Here is a 25426-nt window from a genome sequence, read left to right as displayed (position 1 = left end):
GGCTTATCGTACGAAAGACATCTAAAGTTCTAAAGTCTCCCTCTTCTGTGTGTACTAATGCAGCTTGTCGTGGGACGATTCACGACCGGTAAGTAACGAAAACAAGTAGGGCGATTGTCGCGCGGCAAACACTGCTCGTTTATCGCTCCTGTATCTCTTTAAAGGATACTCGCTCTTTCGCTTTCACCAGGACGATCAGTGCACCCTGTTTCACGACCCTCGAATAACGAACTATTGTTTCCGATACGAATTATCTTGGTTAGCTTCTGTGTTATTATACGGAATGTGACCGGTGCTTTGTGTTTTCTGTTTTATATGTCTTAATCGTGTTCTTAACGAAAGTAACCAGAGTCCATGCAACGGTCATCATAAACGGAGCTTCTCATAGAGACGAGAAGATATTCTCTTCAATTATCACTTTGCTCTCCTGTAGATTAGTTTATACAAAAAAAAAAGAACAAAAGAAGATAGACAAAGAAAAGCAAAAGAGAGGGAATTGGAGTACTTTATTTAGGAAACTGTAACTATATCCTTTATGTCTGAGAAGAATGTTCCTTGAATCGTGATACAAAGTACTTCAATCGTTGTCAGCAAAGTGTTAATTGCGGTTCTACCGAGTTAGATGCGCTCGTTTGTTTCGTAGTTCACGTGTTCCTCAGAGTGCTTGATCATTCAGTGTCATGTATGCACATTCGCAGTAGGTTAGCTCGGTAAATTTGATCTACATGAACGAATGCATTTCTGGAATTAGGCTGCAGAACGCCAGGGCCGCCGCAAACGGGAACGGGAGGCCGCCAGCGGGCATTTTACGGGCGGTTGCTGTCCCCCAAAGCTCGCCCTCATCTAGCCCAGGGGCCAGCCTAGTAGCCGCCAACCAAGAGGTCACTTAATCGACTGTCGATCGAACAGCACACAGAACGGTGATGATACATCGGAAGCAAAGTAATAGAGCCTAGCCACTCAATAATGGTCGTCATGGGGTACGCTACGACGGAATAATCGTCGAGGTTCGCCAAGGTTCCAGGAACAATATAGTCCAAGAAGCCTTTGACGACCGATCACGACACGGACACGCTTTGCTCTCTTCAATAATAACGTACCTGCCTTTTTGATCTAAACATCAATTTCCACCTTTCGCATCTTTGACCCACAGTTCAGCCGAAGGATCGTGACATCATCACCTGAATCCACTTTATTCATTTCTCGCTTCAGTTTATTCGACGCTGCCGTTTATGCCTATTTCCTGCATTTGTTTCTTCGGTCGACGTTGACGATAAGTGGTATCAGAGGTAGGTGGTCTATCATGGTCTCTCTAGCACGCGTACACGAGACGTTGTACACGTGCAAGGCGATTCAAGCATAATAGATAATGCATTAATTTTATTTAAGATCGTATTAAGAATCGCATCGGTCGAAGCATGTTCGTAGAATTGCAATGTTGCCCTCCGCTTGAGGCATCAATTGTATCAAATACCTTTTACGACTGAGAATACGAAAGAGGCTATGTTTTTTGCTGAAACTTTTTTAAGAACGACTATACTTTGCATTGATTTTTGGCACACTGTATAGATAGTTTTCTTCATACCCTTTTTGTTATCCTTGCAAGTCTATGGCACCGTACATTGAACGAGCCGTTCTAGAGGTTCATTATTTTCGCGTTGCGTGTCCGTCGAAGTGTTTCACGCGACAATAGTGTAATAGCTTATATATGTTGTTGTTCGTTTCTTTTTTTTTTCTTCTTTTTTTACTTTACGTATGATTTACGTAAATGGTACAAGACTCGATATAGACAACGACGAGGAGAGAACAGTATTGATAAGAGACTCGTGGACACGTCGTTGAAGAAGAACCTTTTTTCTTCCCTTCTTTTCGTTCTTTTTGTACGATTTACATATTTGTGAAGTTTAATTTATGTTTTTACATATTAATCTCGGAGTGAGAAAGCATATATGTATTAAGTATTTTACGCAGTGCGTTATTTTCAAGTATCGAAGTACGAATGACGTTCGATTTGCTTGTTTTTTTTCAATATTTAAGTATTTATCGTTGAAAAGAAGGATGAAGAAGGCGATCGAGATCTGACGCGCAAGTTTTTTATTCGTTGCTGTTGTACATCGAAAGCTATTTTGTTATTTGTTCCTCGCTATAACACAGCTTTACGCGAAATCGAATTTTTTTTTAATCAAAGTGGCTCGAATCTCGCGACGTTTTTTCGTATTTCCTTTTTCTTTTCTACTTTTTTTTTCAATACGATCGAGCATGATGCGAATGTTTCATTGCCGTAATAACACGGTGCAATATCTGTTGTACGTGAACGTTCAGGAGATATTGATACTGCATAATATTTGAATTAGGTGGCAGCAATGATCTCTTCCTTGCACGATACAATTTTTCTTTGTCGCTTTTAAACAAGAAAGGCAATACAATTCAGGTCGATGAACAAGAAGCATCTTATTTTCGGAGAAATCTGGTATATCTGAGACCTAGGAAGAGAGAGAAAGAGAGCATGGACGAGTGAGCGTGTGAACAAAAAAGGCTGCTAGAGAAAATTAAAGATAAGAGAAATAGAGAGAGAGAGAGAGAGCGCGCGCGCGAGAGAGAGAGAAAGAGAGAGAGAGAGAGTTTAAAGAAACAAGTAAAAAGTAAAAGTAACAAAAAAGAAAAAACATAAAAAAATCAAGAGCCCTTTCTCTATTTAAACGGAGGGCACTTCATCCACGGGCTGTGCTTAAAGTCACAGTATAATCAACTTCGTAGAATTATATTAGGGTAAGATAGTCGATTACATTGTTACAAAACTACCTACCGTTTCTCTCTCCAGTAGGGGATTTTTTTAAAGGTTCTTTAGATAAAGAAAGAATAAAAATTAAAAAATAGAGGTAAATTAAGGCGTAGCGAGGCGGAATATATGCGCACGGGGGCACAGCCGTGGTACCCGCGTTCAAATTGATTTAAGAAGACAAAAATCTATTGTGATAAATTAATGGTGATCCAAGAAAGTATTTCCGCAGAAAATACTAAAGAAAAAAAAGTTACGCAAAAAATCGAACGTCTCAACGTCCATTGGGGACGCGAGTCGCCGAGACGCAAAAAAAAAAAATAGACAGACAGACAGACAAATCCAGTATGGTGGGTCGAGATTACGCCGTCAGATTTGTCGAGAGAATCTGTTGATAGATGGACCGATTGATCCTCGTCTTCGATTTATAAGAATAAAGAAAAAAAAAAGTAAAGAAATCCTGTGTTGATCCTCCGGTGTTTAAGACAAGCTATGAGGTTTTTGTAGCGAGGTTAAATAATTGTGCGGAGCGCGAATGGAAAAGAGAGAAGAAAAATGAATTATGATAAACTGTACACACGAGTCAATTCCAACGAGCATTTTCATGCCATTAAGCTTAAAGAATTATTAGTTGATAATGAAAACAAAAAAGAAAAAAAAATAATGATGAGAGGGAAGGATGCGAATGGAAGAAGAGAAAGAAAGAGAATAACAAATTCTTACACTCTTTTAATCATTGTTAATTAATTAATTAATTAATTAATCACGATCCTATCGATACTTAAAATGAGACGAGTAAAATAATAATTATTATTATATACACAAAACTATTATTATATTCATATTTTTGCTTATTACATATTTAAGAAACTATTAAACGAGGGCTAGCGAGTATGTAGTACATTACAAGACAAACAAAAAAAAAAAGTCGATTAAAATGAAAAAAACGGGGGAGCGTGGCCGATGACGAAAGAAAAGGAAATCTCACCTTAGGAATATTTTTAGTCTATCGGGCTTGTACAACTTCGTGCGTGGCAATCAACTTTCGAATTTTACGATAAAAATTTCTGACTTTTTGAGAAAGCGAAAATAAGTAAAAAGAAAAAAAAGTGAAGAAAGGAATTAGAGCTCCGTGCACACACGCCGAAATAAACGGATTTTTTTCGAGAGTTTCCGAGACGGCGGCCCGATCTTCAAATACGGCGGTTACGTCGCTTTTCCGACATTCGAGAACGAACGAACAAAAAGAAAAAAAAAAGACACAAAAAAGATAAAAAGAAATAAAAAAGTATAAAATATTTGCACACAGTATTTTTCAGTCGCGATTAAGAAAAGTTCCCAGATGGAAAAGCCGGCACCGCGGACGAAATATTTCAGAGTTCCCCATTATTACTCTAGAATCGCGTTAAATTACCACGTACACCAAGATTATATCGAGGTATGGAGAACAGCGAGATTAAAAAGAAAAAAATGAGAAAATGCTAAAAAATAATATTAATTAAAAGACATCGCTAGGGTAGGCGCTTCGAGGATACATAAACTTTAAAAGTCACTTAATAAAAATTATTCTCAAAATATAAAAGTTTAATAAGTAAACAAATTTTTAAATCTACGTAAGAAAGCCAAGAGTCAAAGACGACTAGATGATAGGAGCCGCATGGCCTAACTGCTGCCACTTTAATTAATTATATAAATAATTAATTATAACTTTATTACTACTTAATTAAACTCGATACAGATGAGAAAATATGTCATGCCACTTTTCAAACTAAACTTTCTAGATGCAGAGACGAATCAGTAGGTATAGAGGAACTATTAAAACAAAAAAAAAAACTTCTCCTTTGATTGGGAATGATTGATTCGCGCTATAGATTCGAATATTTCCAATTGTCCAGTCTCCAGAAAATCGCACGAGATATATACGCGTGTAAGATGCCTCGTTATAAACCAGCACGACCGAGAATCATCTATCAATTGGCGTTTCAAATTACACAGGCACGTGATTATCCTCGAAGAGATAAAAAAATTCATTTTCTTAATGAGTAAACAAGTTCTATCGGCGACACGCAACATTCTGAATCTATCAGGAAACAAAGGAATATGCACGTTACGAGTAACATCACGAAGAAAAGATATTGTACAAAAAATGTTTTGCGGAAAGATGTATGTCCACGCGTTTTTTACGAGATGCGACACCTTCGATCTTGACGTCATGTTGGTGTATCACGGGTCATCCTGTAGGACGTTTGTATCACGATGTCGAAAAGGTCGAAACGATCGGATATCGGTGCCTAGCTCATGTTCTACTCACTGTTCCTTGATTAAGACGGTCACTTTGTACCTGCTTGCTGCCTGCCTGGCCCGTGCGTTACATAAACATATTTCTAGTCTTATCGAGGTATCAACCCTCTGTATTTTACTCGATAATAACGTCCAAGCATGTCGCGTACTTTCGTTGTGATAATCCGGCGGCGTGGCGTTGTTTCGACGTTCCGCGCTGTCTATGCGGTTTTTCTATACGGATATCGAGGAAGCGTAACGCCGATTAATTAATTTGTTAAATCCCATTCGATTTCGCGAAGAGCGACTATCCCGGAAGGTTGATGGTTTCGACAGCTGTTTCGACATCTACATCCAGCCGACGTTTACTCACGTTCGAAAATTCACGAAAGCTGATTTTCTTGGATACTTATCATTTGCCGTGGAACGATGGCAGTAAAGGTTTCTTGAACGAATATCGATCGTCGACACACGTGGTCAAACACGGTTTCAAGGGGATCTGTCTGATCGCGTGAATTTTGGAACGATGGCTGCAATAATTTAAACAAGTTCGTGCTACTTTTAGTGGAAACGAATAATGGTAAAGGCTCCATCTCTTGTAATATTTTTATTATCGCAAACGTAATATTACATTATTAAATTATATTAAATAAAGGATTACGCCACTGTTTATTATTTATTGACTAACGTTCAACTAATATTGTAAATAATAACGAAAATATTTTATCTATATTTCCGATCCGGGGGTGTTGGGCGGGGCAGCGTATTCCCTCTTGTCCGCCCTTATGGCGATCCTATGATCGCCGTTCGCCCGCCCCCTATTGTTACACCATTTCATCATTGCATTTAATAAATTATATATTTATTGACTCACTTACCTTTTGACTTACCCCCGCTTATTTGTCTATTCTAGCTCTAGGCACTCGTCCAAGACACAAGCTACCGAATCCTCTTAATTTCCACGGTTGGCTTTTTAAGATCGAGATTGCCAATGGATTGACAGAAGGTGAGACAGGTGACTTCTTTCTTTTGCTTTTTTTCTTTTTTTATTTTTTGACGTTTTTCAAATGGAAGTTTTTCAGCGGACAGAACAAAACAAGACACGTCCTTTTTTCTCGTTTCTCTTTTATTACTTCCGCAACAATTTATTTGAAGCATACAAACGGTACAAACTGTATTGTTGTCACTTTGAGTATAAATTAAATTAAGTTACGCGGATATGATGTGCGTACGAGGAAGATGGTAGAATGAGAGAAAGGGGGTAAGACGAGAGAGAAGAACAGACAAAATGATTTTTTTTTCTCCTTTTCTTTTTTCATTCTTCAAGCTAAACTCCGTAAATTGGCCGACGTCCAAGAGTTTCATTTCGGTTCCATCGTCGATTCGTCTCGGCCACAGACGTATTCGCATCGAAGCCATACATTGAAATGGAATACGAAATTTCCAACCCAATCGTTTCAATATATTATCTCTCGAAAGAAAGATCGAAGCTTCCATGGTCTCTGTGTCAAAGGGCTTCCCCGTAAGATGATTAGCTCAGCACAACACAGCTACATGTTAATTTCTAACGCAAGCAAGCAGTTAACGCGACGTCTCATTCATTCATCGTCGAAGCGCGCTTTTCGTTCTTTCCACGCGATATTCGTCGACCTTTGGAAACCCTTCTGATCAAAAGTATGGACCACAGTGTTGCTCGTCCTAATTATACGACCAAAAATCCAAAGTACCATGAAAAATACCCTTTAGAATACCGAATTTCTTTTCTTAAAATAGCCCTCCTTTGCGATCGTTCGACGTCCTTGGTCGACGAATCACAGAAGAAATAAGAGAGAACACAACGAAACGAAACGAAATCAGAACACTTGAACGCGGTGATTCTCGCGATCGCATACGACGATGTTACCGGTCGATGTGACAGCAACACCCTCTAGACCCTTGAATTCACCGTCACCGCTGCCCCATCCGCCGAAAGACTTGAGGAACGCCCCCTCTGGGCTGAATATTTGTATCCGGTTGTTACCGGAGTCGGCGACGACGATGTAGCCCTGATCGTCAACAGCGACACCCCTTGGGAACTTGAACTGACCTTCGTCGGAACCTTCGGATCCGAAGGAGGTCAGCACGTGGCCGTTCACGTCGAATATCTGGATACGATGATTGTTGCCGTCGCTGACGATCACGCGGTTCGTGTTGCTCACCGCGATATAGTGAGGATGTTCCAATTGGCCACGTCCGCTTCCGCAGGAACCGAATTTGCCCACGAACGTACCGTCTGACTGAAATACCTGCGAAAACATATACTGTTACAGCGATTGTACAAATGATACAATTCAGCATACAGACGCTTTCGTTACACAGAGATTATTTGCTTTATATTAGAAATTTGATTATAGTTTCTGGATTATTTTTTCCTACACGACACGCTACCACAAGATATCTTGCACACACCAATCAGCGGATAATCGACCTTTGTACACAAACCTACGAGGTTGGAAATCGCAAAGGGTATCAGTCGAGGGATTACGTGTTTAGTATTCTCGCTGTAAAATAACTCACGTTTCGTCCATTGTTGAACGCCGTGTGTCTCAAGTAAGCATCATTTTCCCTTCGTACTAATGCTTTTTTTTTTAATTTTTTTTATAGAAGAACTGTGATCGTTCACCCGTAGCTGCTCTCACGTTTCTCATTTCCATGAGTTCGGGGGGTTCAAACAGAGAATTACTCGAAATTAATGTTTTTTTATTTCAGAAAAAATCTTTTTTTTTGAAGGCTTTTTATTCAGGATTAACTATACAAAGTCTAGGTACACATAGTGAGGGCTTGAAAAGGGTTAATGAACACTGAAACTAACATCATATTTGTATCATTATCGTATGTTCACAATACAATATAGGTAAAGAAGTCTCACATAGTGTGATATCTTTCAGGGTCTCGTGTATGTTGTCGCATTGACGCTGCCGTTTTAGGCCTTGCACTTTTCTCATACGATTCTCCGAACAGTTTATAACAGAAAGAAAAATAAATAACAAAATCGCGAACACACGTACCTGTACGCGATGGTTCTCTTTATCGCACACATAAATAAATCCAAGAACATCCGTGGTGATTCCCCAAGGATAATTAAACCGACCATCGGCGGTCCCTTGGGATCCAAAAGCTCTCAGAAAACGACCGGAAGGATCGAGAACTTGAATTCTGTGGTTGTAACGATCCGCGATGATATATTGTCCGATCCTGTTAACCGCCACCCCGGCGAGGCAATCGAATTCACCCTCGCCACTGCCATATGTTCCGAACTCCTTCATGAAGTTCCCATTACCGTCGAATACCTGTAAATTTCAACGCCATATTTCAATACATCGATCAATCTTCCTTCGTTTTTATATCGTCAGAAAGCTTTCCCTGGCATTGACGATGACGTTGTTTTAAAGAACAGTACGTGTTATTAGATCGCGTAATAAATTTTATTCGCCCTTTGATTTGGTCGTTTTGAAGAACATGTACTTTACGAATTTATCACGGAATATGAGAAATCTCTAAGGTATTTTTGAGGATGAATTACTTGAACACGATGGTTAGAGCTGTCGGCTACGACGATGGAATTGTCAGGGCCAACCGCGAGGCCTCTCGGCCAGGTAAAGCATCCGGCTTCGCTCCCCCGCATCCCGAACTTGAACAGCTGCCGCCGCTTCAGCAAGTAGTGACTCCTCCGGCCATTGCTGTCAAATTCCAACAACCATTTCCTTATATGAAAATTTCATATTGCTCATTCACATCTGTTTAAACAAGCCTGTCACGAACCAAACCGGTCAACTTTGCATTTTGTTGCAATTTTTCAGTTTCGTTACATAAGTACTGCATTAGAATTGAAAAGATAACTAGCGGATTGGCACAGGGGTAAAGAATGTGCTACTCTCTATCGTTCTCCCTTACGCGTTTCTATGTTGTTTTATTTGAATATGTGACACTTTTGGCCAATACGCGTGCTTATTTTCATGATTATGTCGGATCTGTTCGAAATGACTCGATCGAACCCGCATTCCTTACGTTGGTCTTCCTCTCAGCTGCAAAGTAAACGCGATTAACGTTCCGTTCTCAAGGAACGATCGATTTAATTTTATTTATTTATTGAAGAAGTAAATTTATTGAAGAAGTAAATTTAAAAATAATATTTGCAACATGATCGCTTGTTTTATCTTTCAATTTACCAAGTTGATCAATGTGGCTTGTGACAGGCTCAAATGATAAATAGACTCACCTAGTGGAGGAACCTGCTGCCGCGGGTATAACGGGAGCTGCTGTAGGGGACGTGGGGGAGCCTGACGGGTTTTTTTGATCGTCGTCAGAAGATTCGAAGGATGTTTGACCACCGTGCCTCAAAGGTAGTCCCAGCGATAATCTCCTCGAGGTAGTACTTCCACTGCAAATAAAATTAAAAGAACAACTCTTTCGTGTCTTGAGAAAGGGAAATTCCTTTATCATTGGTCGAAGCAATTTAATCGTTTCAGCCTCCGTAGGCAATCTGAATCGTTTATGCCGCGAGTATGAAACTTCATTAGCACATTTGTATCTTCACAGAAAAATTTTTCGAACGTTTGATTTAAAAGCTGACGGCATTGAGTTGTTCGGAAAATTCGTAACGAAACTTGAAAGAATCAAAGGTAATTCATTTCCATACAGAATCAATTTCACCGAATAGTACATAACATATTAATTTATCAAATACTTTCACCAATTTCTCTTTGAAAATCTGTTCGTTTTTTTTTTTATCAAAAAAGCTACGAGCTCTTCAATCAACCTAATATAACATAATAATTCATTTTTGCGACACGTTTCAATGTGTTTCAATTCCATATTTCACTATTCCAATACATTTTTACAAAGACCGCAAAAGCTTTGTATGCGTTTTGACAAGCTAGAACAGTAAAAATATTAGATACGAACATAAACAACCCGGTTTGACCACAAAAGCCGTGAAAACACTCAACGTTAATACCGTACCTCGATGATGGAATCGTCGAGGCGGAGGACGAGGGCTCCTTGTCTTTGGTGGTGCGATTCCCGTATTTGTTCTTCAAGTATCGTGCCCACGAACTCAAAGCTGCGCCATCCTTCTCTGTGCCAACCCTATCACGCTCCGGACTCGGTTCTCTCGACTTTAAGGCGTGAGTACTCCGACTTCTGGCCAGTTCAGATCCGGCTCCGTACTTGGCAGCCAAGTAAGCGTTCGGCGACTGGGTCGTCGGAGAGGGTGGCTCTTCGTCGAGGTCGAGGTCATCTCCGCCGAAGTTGTGCGAGCTTCTGGACCGAGCCAGCCGTTGTCTTCTCTCTTTCAACGCGGCGTACCGTGACCTCGTCGACAACGGCGAATCGACCTCCGTGTCCGCGTCTCGTTCGCGTTCTCTCTCCCGTTCTCTTTCCCTTTCGCGTTCTCGTTCGCGTTCTCGTTCTCTTTCGCGCTCCCGTTCTCGTTCCCGGCTCGCCATCATCGCCGCCTGGCTTCTGCTCTTGTTCAGGAACCTGAAACATTGCGGAACGAAGGTTGGCTCGTTCAGATCGAACTTGTTAATCGAGAAGCCTGTTGTTACTCGGTGGATTAAAATGGGACAAAACATCGATTGGCCATCGATAAGTGTCTATGTCAAAGGTTATCGATCCATTGGGAACATATACAGTGGCTCGCGATAGTATTCGAACACCTGCAGAAATCTCTTGTGAATGACAGTGACAGAAGTACTTTCGTACAGTAAGGAGCGTTTCCTGTATTGTTAAATATATCCAAGTATGTGTAACTGTACAGTGTGCAGAGACACGTGTAACATGAAATGGACATAAACTACAGGTAGTTAGATTTATCAGTTTAAAGTTTCTCACTGTATACTATTATGTTGTAGAAAACATTTGGAAATTTCAAAGTCGCTTGGTTATGATTATGATTATGAGTATGATTATATTGGTAGGGTTTGAAACTAATCCGAAAATGTACATAGAAGCTGCAACATAGTTGTAATAATGCGAGCATATGTAGGTCCAAAACGCAGAAGTTTCATCATACTCGTCGATGAATGTTATTTGTCGTTTCCCGATATTCTACGTTTTTACTGATTTTTAATTGTTCTGTTAATAATTGTCAAAATTTTGACGTAAAATACTTATGCGACGTAATGACATCCTTCGAGGAAAATGTAAAATACGAAACGACATTATTTACAAAACTCACGAACCTCATAATTTTTTACTGAATCCCTGTATGTTTGTAGCAAATATCTTGCAACTTCTATTTACATTTTTACATTGGTTTCAAATATGACAAATACAATCGTGACACTCGCGTGTCATTGCAGTGGAAGTGAAATTTCAAAATGTTCCATACAACATATAGAGTGTGTACATAAAAGTTTGCTACGCTAAATGTTCAAATACTTTCGTGAGCCACCGTACGAGTTACAAGCGACCGATTCCGTACTTCGTCCAGTTCACGGATATTCGCGCAGACATCAACAGCTTCTTTGGTTATTTGAAGAGCAGAAAACTGAAGCTTGAGTCGTCCAAGTGTTGGAGCTGTTAACTTGCAGTTATAGCTATATATTTAGTAACACGTACGTCAGAATGAAATACGTTTGATGGATGATGCAGTTCGTGACGTGTTTCGTCTCCTGGAACCGAGTGTCGCGATCTCGAAGCGATAGTTTCGCATTCTGCCAGCTTATCTTCTAATCATGCTGGTATTCATTGATAACCATACGTACGTCCTATTCTCGTGATATATCGCGTTACATTTTCTCACTATTATATCAGTCCAAGTGTTAGTTACCATTCTATCGTGGGATCCATGGCAATTAGTCACAACGTGGTATAAATCTGACGTGTAATCAGCCGTGTATCCATGGTGTACAGAGTAGTGAAAACGGATGCATATCTGCTGTGTTATATATCAATCTGTAGCACGCTATTTGATATGTCAGTTCTTTATCATATCCCTCATAAATTGTGTAAAGTGGCGAGTAAACAAGAACCATGTATCGTCGGAAGCAATTTTATTCCGGAGGAAGTAGACCTTTTCCTTTCAATTATCGATTTCCTTTTTCTTTTTTTTTTTTTTTTGATCATCCGATAAAATTCGCCGTTACGTTCCAATTCGAGATCAAACGATTAATTCGCGTGTTTTTAGCAGTAACAGAATGAAAGAGTCGAGCTACGAGTGCCGAATGCGTGCAACAAGGAATTTCTAATTTCCTGTTAATTGGATACTCGTTCGTTGCATCTCCTATTTTAATTTATAGAAGCATTTATTTTCCATTTGAATTATTTTTCATCTAACACGCGTTTCTCCGAGACACGTTCTTTTTCGATCAGCTCTTGGCCACGATAAACATTCCTCTTTTGATATATACGTGGTAAATATGTATGACAGAGAAGTTACCGCAAACAGTAATCGTAAAATTTTAAGACCACTTCTAACCTACATTTTTCTGCTTTCCTCGTGCAAACTTTGAACAGCGCCGATGTTTCAGTCGCCATCGAATTTTCGAACGTTCTGGTTCATCGTGTTTTCGGGCCAGAGAAAATGTTTCAACCAGCTCGTAACGTTCAAACACCTTAAACGCTACATCTCGGTGGTTCGGCAGTTTCCACGACGTTTTTTTTTTGTACCGTTCGCTTTAAAATCTCGAGATGATTCTCGAGCTACCGCGTTTAGTGAACGCCAAACGCTAAAACGTATTGGAATAACATCCGTGTTTCCAGTCAAGTAGACTACAGACCGATATAGATCCACTGACTATCCGAGCTGTAGGATATTTAAAGTAACAAACGGGTTATATTTAAACCCTTTACGGCATACCTCGGCACTTTCCGTATCGTGCATAATGCGGTCACATTAGTTTCTTACGTAATATTTCGCGTGTTCTCGCGTTGACATTCGTGAATTTCGAATTCGATGTTACTTAATGGTCCATAAAGTTCATCGTTATTAGGGAAGCTCGAATGGAAATCACTTAACCGCTTTGTAACCGCGAACGAGATATCGCACGATGAAATATTATTCATGTAGCGTCAAGGATGAAATATCTCACGTGTCTGTTTTTTCAATATTTATAGGTAAAATCAAGTGAGCCTTTTTTTCCTACACGTATAACACGCCCTTCATTCAACGTTGCACATTTATTCATATTTCGTGAACAAATATTTTTATCAAAATATCGAAAATATTTTCCGTGACAGAGAATCAGGTTCATAAAAAAAAAATTCAGAATATCGTTCTCCTACCATAGTGTGATAAATACCATAGTTGTGAAAAGCTGCCACCTATCCGTCCAAGACGTTGATTCATCGATTTCTAATTTACAACTTAATAAAATTTTTAATCATTTTTCATCGTTACACGAACGACGCTATATCGCGAGATATCTGGCGCGTGATTGCAAACAGGTTAATCAGATTCGAAGAAGCGGTATCAGGTCCAAATTGTCGTTGTTAAATTATTAAAACCTCGATTAATCTATCTACGTTGCAAACGATAGCTTCGCTTGTTCGATAATTTGATTGGAACAAGCCTTGTATCGTTTTTTAAACCATCCAATACTAAGTTTTTCAATGTCGACAACGAACATGTATGATACCTTGATCGTAGCGAGCCTCTTACACGTGGATCGATTTTTACCTTCTCCTCGGAACTACATTTTCGTCGAGTAAGCTGTAAATTCGTGGTATGAGCGTGCGTGCATCTTGATGTGGTGCAACAGAGTTCGAGGGAGGTCTTAAATATAAAGGAAAGCTGAGCGCCTTCGTGGAAATTTCTCGCTAGGGGCTGGGGGCGGGGGGTGGTGCGTGTAAACGAGTAACGAGAGGATTTCACATGATTCTGAGACGAGAACGTTCAATCTGTTAGTGCAATAAATAAAGATGCATTTTTCTTCTTCTTTTTTTATTCTCTACGCTTGTTACGTATTTTCTGAAGGAATGACAACAAAGTATACGAATAAGAAGATACGATAAGAAAGATACTTGGGAAACTGAGGTGACAAGAAACGATAAATACAATTTTAAGAAAAAACAAGCAACAGAGACGCGTGAAAGATACGAGTAATAACAACGAACAGACAGTATAGAGATTTGCAGGCGGGATACGACATTTCTCTGTTTCGTTGTTCTGTTATATGCTTATCTAAACTGAGGACATGTTGACAGGGAAATAAATAATACGAGTTATCACAAAGAAATGCAGTTTATTTACCACACCAACAAACTGACGCAAGTCTATTCACTAGGAAAAAGAGTACAAAAAGTTTCAATGATATGAAAATGATCACGGGTTAACGGGAATGGCTTGTCACGCGTTAGGCTATGGTTACAGTGGATGCGTAGTCGGACGAATTGACGTTCCGACGAATTCGACACGTTAGATATGTATCAAATATATATACACAGATTTTTATGGATATGTGCGTCGCAGTCGTTAGATGTTTCGTTCGTGAGAAAGCCAGTTCGTTGGAATACGTAACCACTGTAATCGTAATAGTCTTACGCGTCACATTTCGTCTCGCGACGTGCCATTAGCGCGGCCGTGTTCTCAATGGGAACGATTTCAAAAGCGTTTATTTCAGCGTGGACTTAAGCTGCACTGTAGGAGGACGGTTTCTTTAACTGCGCTGAACTACGCTTAGTTTTGCCGACTAGAGCGGTGTTTCTTAATTTTTCTTCCGCGTCTACGAAGCTACGTTTATTGAGCAATGCGGGGATTAATAGTCGCGGGTGATCAACGTAGGAACAAAAAGTTACACTTACGATCGTACGTACGATTATCACAATATATAAAATGCAAGTTTTTTACCATACAATAAATACTCGATTGAGGTCTAATCGGTTATATTATGCATACTCTGTTCGTTCGTTTTTTGTTTCGAATGTCTGTGATCCGACGTGAATGAATGGTCGATGATATCGAAAGACGTTAGAAGACGCCAGATCCCGGGCAGCAGTTTCGCGAAAAGAGGCGACAAATAGCCAGCGCTCGAGTTCAGACGAAACACAGGTAAACGAATTGTTCGCCGAGCAAGAGTCCGAGGAATTCCATTCTTTCTACGTTCGACACTTTCCTTTGCGATCTCTGTTTCTCTTTTACGGTTTAAAACAAACGTTCCACGAGGCCGGCGTTCCTTCCTGCCGCGAAGGAAACACGAAGAACGAGAGGGAATCGAAGCGAACGAACGCAAGGATAAAAATAACGAACGAAGAAACTGCTGCGTCGTATCTTGCAATCGAGACAGTCTCGTCTGTATCCGTGAGAGTAGTCTTTGCAGTCTTTTACTACTAACACCGACGAACAACGACAAAAAGAAGGCGTGAACGTAAATACGGTGAGAAATGGGCAAAGAGGTGTATAGTAGACAGGTTACAGGAACAGATTGATTAGAACGCTGTAACACAGTACGGACACACAGAAAACGGTGGTTACCATTTGCATCGGTATAGTGATATCGACACCAGGCGTGTCCTCGTGCTCGTTGCAAGTCTCGGTCTCTTTGGATTGGGTAGCGTTCGCGACTAATGCACCGTTCTCAATGTTAGATCTCGCTACGAGGTCGGTCGTTTGGGAACGAATCGTGCTCGTCTCGTCCATGCTTCCGCCCTCGATATTTTTCCCCGTAGACGAGTTGTTCACCTTGTTTAGGATCACCCAACCGTTCTCGTCGACGCTGTCGGCCACGATCGAATCTTTGCCACTTTCAGATTTTTTCTCGTTCACCGTGGTCGACGTCGGTGTTGACGCGTCATCGTCATTCATTCTCTCATCCTCGATACTCGCTACATTCTTCGACGCCTCTGTCGTATCGGTCTCAGTTCGGATCGTAGAATTTTCCACGGGTGAAGTGGCTCTGTCAGATTCAGTCTCGGATTCGTCCGACACTAGCCAACCGTTCTTGCCAATGCTACTTTGTCTATACGCTCGACTTCTCGATAAACTTTCAGACGATTCGGATACGTTTAACGCGTTCTCGTTTTCAGTCCTTTCGTTATCCTCCTTGTCGATCGTATCGCTATCCAGAACGTTACTTTTCTCGTCGTTCGAGGATGATTCATTGTCGGTGTTTTCGTTGTTTATGCCCGAGTCATTGCGATCGATCGACTTGAAACCTTTCGTGATTCTCCGAGGTTTTTCTGCCTGCAGATCCTGATCAGTAATCACCCATCCGTTGTCGTCGAACAATTCCTCGATACTTTTGTCATCGAGTATCGAGGAGCTTCGCCGCTTCGTGCTTCTATCGTCGTATCGTTCCAGAACGGTGTAACTATTTTCGGAATGAGAGTTGGACGGTACGCTTAATACGGTAGTCTGGTCGTCGGTCTCCGAACTGTTCGATTCATCCTCACTGTTGGTATCGTTCAGGTGTTGGATATCCGAGGCTCGACCTTGCTCCGGGTTTTCAGTCTTTTTATTCATTATGTTACTATTCTCGTCTCTGGATTCTTTGTCCTCTTCCTCGTCTCTTTCAGAGTCGCTGTCAGTGGCGCTCTCGGTGCCGCTCTCGGATTCGCTCTCCGAACTCGATTCCACGTTGTTGGATTTATCGCTCGATCCATTCGCGTATTTCCTTCCGTCACCGTTGATGGTCGTCTCTCGCGAGGTTTCCAGGGATCCATTGGAACTCACAGTCTTATCTGGCTGGTATCCATTATCTGGAATTGTAGCTGGTTGAGCGAGCGACGCTCGTCGGTCGGTCCAAGCGGATAACGAAGAGTTCACGTCGTTCCCCGAACGACCTTCCATTAACGCGTCTTCGTTGACCTCGCTGCGGTTCTCTACTCGACTATCGTTACCGTTACCTTCGAGACTTTTGAATCTAGTGGCGGAGGAGGAGGAGGATGAGGTGATCGTTTCGTCGGTGTCCGTACTATCGTCCGGTATATAGGTTCGTTTGTTCGACTGCGGTTTAACCATCGATCCGTCTGCACCGACAATATCGTAATCCGCGTTCTTAGCCGCGATTTCGTAATCCTCGACACGATCGGTGTTTGACGGTTCATCGTGTTCGTCACTAAACGTCCTAAAACGATTACGGTCGTGGGGGTTATTGGAATTAGAACTGGCCTGATGATTCTGACCGTGATCTACGTGTGCTACGAACCTGCTGGTGTAGCCGGCCGGCGTTGTCGCGGCGCCGCCCGTCGGCGTCGTGGTCGTCGTAGTTGTCGGGCTCGTCACCGAATGCGCGGGACTTCCTCTCGGCGACGAATACCTGAGACACGAGTTGACATCGCTCGATATTCTAGTTCAATTTTCCTTTAACGCTTGTCACCGCGCGTTTCCCCGAATTATCAGTACGTTTCGTCAATCTCCTTGTACCGATCTCTAACCGACTTTACGATGGTATTCTCTACGTGTACATCATCGTTTAAACATCGCTAGCAATTTCTGACCGATTCTCGAAGCTTTACGGCTCGAGAGTTCGTCGCGGGATATCGTCCGAAAGATTATTGTTAAACAGTTCGAAGTTACGATCGATTCTCCTATCGACGTCGTTTGCTACGATAAAACTCTTGGTACACCGTTCGTCCACGCTATTTATTGATTTTTCACTCTTTCAAATTAAGTCGCATCACCGTCGTTATTTATTAAGATAGAGAAACAAGTCGAAAGATATAAATTGATCCCCGGATACACGCGGTGAACCCCTCGTTTGCATTGCTTTTTGCAAAATTTGATCCCGCGATGGACGCAAAAAATCACCCTGTTAGAGCTTCTCGTTTAATTTACGAGATCGTTTAATTTAAATAAAGATTCGTACTCGTAGATTCGATTAACTGTATCATAAACTGTTTCATTATCATTCTTCCTCTATAACGTAGGCGTTGGAAATATATTTTTCGTTCAGTAGAATCTTAATTATCGGAGCATCGACCAACGAAACAATGAACAAATTGGAACGTCTGAGAATGGTCCCTTGAAAAACAAAAGCAAACACGAAATAAATCGCTACATTTTTATTTGAAACTTTCTGCTCTCGTTTGATGTTAACGTTTGTAAAAATAGTTGAAAATAAACGAGTTTCTCCCATACGAAAATAGCGTTATTCGTTTGCTTAAACAACGTGAGATTAGTTTGAATAATCAAGGTTCTACTACGCCTTCAAACACGATCTTCGAATTTTTAATTCCAAAGAATAATTACAAATTGAATTTATGTCTATCTTTCTCTATTTATATGCTCGCCACGTACGTATACACGTCGATCGATGGATTCTCGCACGATGTTACTTGTTAATAAAAACAAGAAACCCTCGAATTAGAATTTTCGGCAGAAAATATACTTGCCTGGTCGTAGGAGAGTCTTCCTTGCTACCTCGTCTAGCTTCTGCGCTTCGAGCGAGCAGAGGCCCGATATCTGTCCTCGCCATCGCGGATTCGCTTCTCTGACGATCCTGTGCAGTGGTCGAGGGTGTTGTCGAGGTCGTCGTGCCCGACGGATGTGCATCGGTTTCCGATTCCTCCTCGGTCTCGGATTCCGTCTCCTCCGAGGAACTACTAGTTTCCTCGTCGTCCTCCTCCTCTTCCTCCTTCTTCTTTATGGCCGTTTCCTCTCGCGCCGCTGGGGGTGGTTGCGTGGGTGGCGGCGGGGCTGCACGGTTACCTACAGAGATATGTGAAAATCCGGTACACGTTCAAATAAATATCAAACGGTCTTCCGCGTTTCGCTTTCCAGGCGAAATTACGTTTTCGAGAAACGTCGTTTGGATCGGACGTGGATTCGTTAATGGCGCCCGTGGTATAATCATAATGACCTTAAGATTTGGGTCGTTAAACGTTCATCTGTGAAATAATCGGTTCTAGGATATTTCACGGTAATCCTTACGTCGATACCGGAAATTTTCGACGTTGCCCGATGATGATGGCCGTTGATCGACGACGATGAAGTTATCACGATGAATTTCTGATATTATCAAATTTGCGAGTGAGCATTACATTTATAATTAATTAAACCCAAGTATATGAAAGTTCGTATCTCCTAGCAGCGCTTTCATACGAAAATGAAACGCGTAGCACCTGATAAAAATCGACGTTTCGTTGAGAGATAAGGATATGCGCAAATACCTTTTGCAAATATCTTTGCATACGCTCAAGAATATAAAATATAATATTGCTCTTCTATCTCTATCGAATTTTAAAATTGTTTCCTCGTAACCAGATTGTCAGTTTAATTTATCTCGCTCGTCCCCTGTAGCGTTCAAATATACACGATCTACTTGAAGTCGGAAATCACTTGCCGGGAAGATAAATAATTTTAAACGAGAACACACAGAAAGGTATTGACATGAGAGTTAGAAGAAGGATCGATGTCCAATTTAGACGCGTTTCGCGTTGATTCGCGTAACGGTATGGCCGTTAAAGTAGAAACTTACCTGTGCCTAAAAAACGGCTCTGAAAGGATCGCGAAGTGGGAGAGGCGTTGGCGGTGTCTTTGGCAGTCGGTGGTGTGCCGCTGTGCGGCGACGAGATCGTAGATGTTGCGTTCGACGTCGGTGCTCTCGACAAGTATTTCTGCTTCATTTCCTCGGCGGTGAATGGTGCACCCGTGCTGCGGATTCCTGATCCTCCTGAGCTCTCGGAGCCCGTGCTCGAGTCTGATGAAGCGCTTCTCGTCGCAGGAGTGTGGGTATCCGTGGAAGTTCTCCTACGAGCAACGATATTTCAATTAACGACTTCCTGTAGTCAGTAAACTCGATAGAGTAGCGAGCATTTGTACGTAATTTGTACCGATGACATTAGTTTACATCGCGGCTCTCTTTGTTCGATCTCGTATAACGCAATCATCCGCCTACGATTCATCCATTCTGTGGTTGCGTGTATTCCAAAATCCTATTCCAGATCACGGTATAAACTGCTGCATAAACGATCAACAGCGGATCATAGGTGCGGAATTGTTCAATTCGGGATTCTATTGACCGACACTGCCGCCATTCATTTTCAGTCATTTTCTCATCTCTTCCTACGTTCGTTAATTCAAAATTACTTTCGCTATGTCGATAGGAATCTCTTTTATTTTAGAAGCATTTTCAAGAATATATTACGCTGACCTTTCGTTCGTCAGTTTAAACTGCGAGGCATGCTGGGCAAGCAAAGTATAATTCAAGAGTTAAAAAAGACCAATATTTGAGAAAAAACGAAAATCAAGAAAGGAGACTCTAATTTGCTACTTGAACCTTCAGAAATGAACGCTATCAAATTACGTTCTAAATATCGAAATTATTTATCGTCGTTTTAAATAGTTCTTCAGTTATCACATTTCGTACAAAGTAAAGTGATAAGAAGAATAATGGTTTCCGGAATAAAAGTGTCTCGTTAATACTGTCATACACACACACACATAATTCACCAATTACAGGGTAATACTACGTTATGAGATTGAGTAGAAGCCGCCTCTGGAACTTGGAATATTCCATCGAACCGATTGGTTTCTATCGGGTGGGCATAAATCAGCCTGTCCGACTAGATACGCGCCTCTACTACTGGAACGCGCGCAGACCGAGATCCTGGTGACTTAATGTTATGGGCGAATTCGATCGAGTTGTATATTTTACTATCAATCACAGGTATCTGAATTGTCTCAGCGAGCTTATTGCATTAACAAATCGGACAGGTGCAGGGATTACTTTAGCCAAAACGAAGCATAATTTTAAATACGAACCTCGCGGGCATCGGTCTTCGTGCAGGTTCTTCCGGTTCTCGTTCAGACTGTTCCCTTGGAGGTGGATGAACAGGTGTAGGTGTGGATACTGGTTGTCGTTCTTCCAGCGTTTCAGTCGCAGGTGTGGCCGCCGTTTTGTTCTGCTTTTTAATCCTAGAAATCTCGTCATCCTCGCTGGTTTGTCTCGCCATCGCTGTCGGCACTTTTCTGACTTGGACCTACGCGATAAAAAGAATATATTTAACGAGTACATTACGGTAACTTGGTGGAAATTTCCTGCTAAATGGCTTAACATCTTTTCTCATATTCCATTGTTTTAACAAATTTTTTAAACATTCCATTATTCCTTTCTCCTGTTTTCCTGTATGAGCCAAGTCTGAGGATAAATTACTCGTTGGTGATTAGGTGCTTACGGACAAGTCGAGATCTTTTCACGTTGACCGTGTGATTCGTCACACGCGTGGACGATGCATTAAAATGCTAACCTTGATTGATGTGTGGTAATGGGACAAAGAGAGAGGATTTGTCGCATAGTGGACACGAGAGAAACAGATTAACCTTTTTTCTTGATGAGCAAAATATATTCGTGTATTCATATGTTTCATTTGTATTATAATAGAATTTCGTACAAAAATATACAACGGCCAACTACAAACTAAATTTATTCACTCGTGTCTCGTATTATTTACATATTTATGAATCGAGATCAAGTATACATTTCATATTGCGGCACGCTTCTGTTTTCCGGCGTGAAATATTCAATTACTTTAAATTCAAGATTTATTCCCTTTTCGTGTCCATAGAGACAGCGATACGTTTTCCTGCGAGTCGTGTGTATCGGCACTATACACATATAGATCGAACGATCAAAAATTTAGTTCCCGTTGAATCGCATCCAAGCGATATAACGCGGGATTTCGAAGCTACTTTCGCCGAGCTTGCCCATCGAACCGTCTCTTACGATCCATTCGCGTATATCGCCTGTCATAATATGGGAATCCGTGTGAAAATTCTATACTGTGGCGTCACTGTCCAAACTAAATACGATCGTACGAATTGGACGAACTGAGAAATTCAATCGAGTCAACGATTTAATTTCGAAATGGTTTTCACATGTATCGTAACGATAGTTTTCGTTGTTCGAGAAGACGAAGATCTCGACTATTGATCAGGCAGATATATGCTTTACGTTGTCGTGGTCGAATCGAATTGATCGTTCGAAATATACGATCTCAGTGGTATAATTGTAAACACGATAATTTCATTTGGCGCCGGCTGTTGTTTTCTTTAGTCGAGAAAGCTACGGGAACGTTGAGAATATTACGAGAGGTGGGAGTCGACCAGGAAATCGATAACCACCGTTAAAACTGCACAAACTGAACGGCATCGGCTAAACAGAGGTTCGCTTTTTCGAATTAAATTCAACGATTCGCGTGCGATATACTGTAGTTACAAGCTAAATTCCCTGCATAGTTTTTCTTTCTATCGAAAACAAGCGAGACAAAAAAAGTACTGAGTATTTTATTGAAGTAACTCGTGGAAGAGTTTCGTAGCGTTGAAATAACCGTGGTCGGAATTAAAGGGGTGAAATTGCTATTCATTAACCTGAGGTTTTGGTGGTTGAGGTTGTTGAGCAGGATGTGACACCGGTTCCTCCTTCTTTCTTTTTCCGGCTCTCTCGTATTCTTGAAGCTTCTTCATAATACGCGGCGAGTCTGTGAGTCGAAAAATCCCGGAAAGTGGCCCGCGTGCCGCGTCTTCTGTGTCCAGGACACGTTCACGAAGTCCCGAGGGCTCCTGTGGCGTCGACGTAAACCTCACGGTCGACCTCGAGTCGCCATCCGAATCGTCCCCGTCCCGGTGTCGCATAAATCGACTTCTGTATCTCGATTTGTTCCTCGGCACTTCGTATTCTGGTGCATCGTACCTGTCGCAACAATAATTCTATTATTTCCTCGTCGGTGTTTGCGAATATTAGATTTCAAAAATTCTAGACGAATGATATTACAAATTTCGATTTTCACCTCTTGGATTAATGTTATAAATTAGGGCCAAGAGAATGGAAGATTTTTTCGTTGGTATTTTCGAACGTTAGATCTGGAAGATTCTAGGCGGACGATATTAAAAATTCTAATTCTAATTTCTCGAATTAATTCTACAAATTTGGAGCAAGACAGCGGAAGAAAATGCTAGACAGTTAATACTACAAACGTAATACGATATATGGAATTAATTTCGTTAGCTAAACTTCACTGAATTCCTTCGAATATTAAATTTGAAAGATTCTACATGGACCATATTGAAAATTTGATTTCCAATGTTTGAAATGAATTTCACGAATTAGGGACAAGACGATGGAAGAAGATGGAGATATCCCAATACTATTCGGCCTGTCATGAACAATTCCGCTGGAACGTCCACTCTAATCGAACTAAGATCATCTGACAATAAAGCGTCTCTGCATTGTGATCGGCCATCGTCTGTCCTAGCAATTTCGAGTGACACGTGTCGCAGATACGTCGAACAACTAACGAATAGCAATTTTGTAAGTGCACGCTTTAACGATCCCATCGAAATCGAAGCGGCGAAAAAAAAAAAGAAGCACAAGGATGGACGTAAAAACAGGAGGATGAGATTAAAATTTAACGCGATTCTGTTCCTCTTTCCGCTATAATTCATCTTTCGTTTCACTAGTTGCAGGGACAACGATATTCACTTTTAACGATTAATTTCTTCGAATGGAATTCGAGGCACGGATGAAAACGCTACATTTCCTTGCTCGCGATTTTCTGGAACTGGGTTATCTGCTTTTCAAGGCAGTGCACAGTAATAGATTCATCGGGTTTATCCAAGTGTTGCTTAATTATCGCTTCGCAGACACAGGGATGGCTTCGTATAATGAGAGAAGATCAGCAAGGAGAACGATCGTGTACGGTGTTGATAATTGATCTCGTTCAAATGTGCTGTGCCTTGTTCATGTGGCGCAATCTCTTGCACGTTCGAAACGCGAGATATTAATTTCTATTTATGAAGGCTTTTGGACGGGAAATTAAACAATATCGAACTTGAAATTCGACTTTAGCAAATTTTATTCAACGTTTATTTAAATAGATTCGTTCGTTTCGGAGCTCTCTCGCGTAATCGAATTGATGTTATTAATAGAGTTTCACAAGTTACAAATCGCAAGTTGTAAATAACGAGCCTGGTGATAAAACAAATGAAGTTATACAGTACACGATGATAAAATTGTTTTTACAATTTCACAAATTACCGTTCGTTATTCTGTTTGATGTAAAATTCTAAAATTAGAAAAGAACAGTTTATGGCCAATAACTCGTAACTTTTGTCGATTCATCGTATCATTAGTTGGTAAATTATCGTGTAAGAGGACCCTAATATGAAATATTTCTGTTCCGCGAGCAACTGATATGTCTATTGTCAGTTGGAAACGCGTTTTCTCGAAACGTTTGTACAATTTTGCCTTGATGGGAACGTTGACAACCGATAAAAGTAATTTCCAGTTACTCTCACGCTACTGTGAAATACAACATCGAATATCAAATATTCAACTACTATTATTCAAGTCTCTGTATTGAAATTGCAACTTTAAATCGTCGATGCTTGTAGACTGCGTAAAGTCCCTTCGAGCGCGAGTAAAATTCAGTCGTTCTCCGAGCTAGCTGGTAAAACAAATAAATGCCGACTAGTCGCTGTAATAAATTTCGGTGCACGAACCAGGCTGACGAATTTGCATGCTACAGCTTCATATAACTACCCTCGATTATCAGTCAGAAAACTACCGAATTAGCGACAATAGACATGCAACGAGAACGTCGTTAATTGCAGTTTCTTGCAGCCGTATCGAGGACACGGTACGCTATAGCGTTCGTAGGTTGCACGTTTCCGTTAATTAATTGTTATTTGCACATTTAGCATAGAAAACTTTTACGTACATATACTACATGTTATATAAAACATTTTGATATTTAATTGTCACTGACTGTAGTCAGACACGACTGTCGTGATTATATCGACAAAGTTTGAAACCGATTTGAATACGTGTGAAAGTTACAAGATGATCACTACAAATGTATGTTTATACAAAAATTAGACAGGGATTGTCTCGCTGAATATCGAGACTTATCACTACGATGGATAACTGGACTGTTAACATATTTTTCTCATGTTGGCGAATTATAGTCTTGCGCTAAATATCTTGTAACTTCTATATACATTTTCAAATTTATTTCCAACTTCACCGATGTGATCCCAACAGTCGCATATACTACATGTTATAAAAAACATTTTGATATTTAATTGTCACTGACTGTAGTCAGACACGACTGTCGTGATTATATCGACAAAGTTTGAAACCGATTTGAATACGTGTGAAAGTTACAAGATGTCCACTGCAATTGTATGTTTATACAAAAATTAGACAGGGATTGTCTCGCTGAATATCGAGACTTATCACTACGATGGATAACTGGACTGTTAAAATATTTTTCTCATGTTGGCGAATTATAGTCTTGCGCTAAATATCTTGTAACTTCTATATACATTTTCTAATTTATTTTCAACTTCATCGACGTGATCCCAACTGTCGGGTGCTAACCGTCGCGGTGCTAACAAAATTTCAAAATGCTGCGTATAACACAAATAATGTACTCGTAAAAGTCTCC

The 25426-nt window shown here is 40.8% G+C and overlaps 2 protein-coding genes across 16 annotated transcripts in view; one reads left to right on the top strand and one right to left on the bottom strand.

The window, feature by feature from the left end:
• Positions 1-5928, top strand: part of Camta (Calmodulin-binding transcription activator) — a 40675-nt gene extending 34747 nt beyond the window's left edge. For 6 of the 7 annotated variants that reach the window (XM_076622530.1, XM_076622528.1, XM_076622526.1 and 3 more), the window contains one exon: positions 752-5928. In XM_076622530.1, the coding sequence (XP_076478645.1) occupies positions 752-890 (139 nt within the window). In that variant the 3' untranslated portion in view covers positions 891-5928. Of the gene's footprint in view, positions 1-63; positions 89-751 lie in introns of all 7 variants that reach the window. The other variant, XM_076622529.1, reaches the window with a different exon arrangement.
• Positions 5929-6748: 820 nt separating this feature from the next.
• tn (tripartite motif containing protein thin) overlaps positions 6749-25426 on the bottom strand; it is a 56278-nt gene continuing 37600 nt past the window's right edge. For 5 of the 9 annotated variants that reach the window (XM_076622520.1, XM_076622521.1, XM_076622522.1 and 2 more), the window contains 7 exons: positions 22350-22671; positions 20745-20962; positions 19459-19730; positions 18374-18689; positions 17188-17298; positions 15516-17106; positions 10197-10579 (listed from right to left, as the gene is read on the bottom strand). In XM_076622520.1, the coding sequence (XP_076478635.1) occupies positions 10334-10579; positions 15516-17106; positions 17188-17298; positions 18374-18689; positions 19459-19730; positions 20745-20962; positions 22350-22671 (3076 nt within the window). In that variant the 3' untranslated portion in view covers positions 10197-10333. Of the gene's footprint in view, positions 7345-8106; positions 8389-8621; positions 8803-9317; positions 9480-10060; positions 10580-14266; positions 17107-17187; positions 17299-18373; positions 18690-19458; positions 19731-20744; positions 20963-22349; positions 22672-25426 lie in introns of those variants that run through there. The other 4 variants (XM_033343887.2, XM_033343888.2, XM_033343889.2 and 1 more) reach the window with 4 other exon arrangements.

The sequence above is a fragment of the Bombus vancouverensis genome, chromosome 11 (genome assembly GCF_051014615.1).
Source record: "Bombus vancouverensis nearcticus chromosome 11, iyBomVanc1_principal, whole genome shotgun sequence".
In the NCBI taxonomy this organism is placed as follows: domain Eukaryota; kingdom Metazoa; phylum Arthropoda; class Insecta; order Hymenoptera; family Apidae; genus Bombus; species Bombus vancouverensis.
The sequence above is the reverse complement of the archived record's forward strand: the minus strand, read 5'-3'. Positions and strand labels throughout refer to the sequence as shown.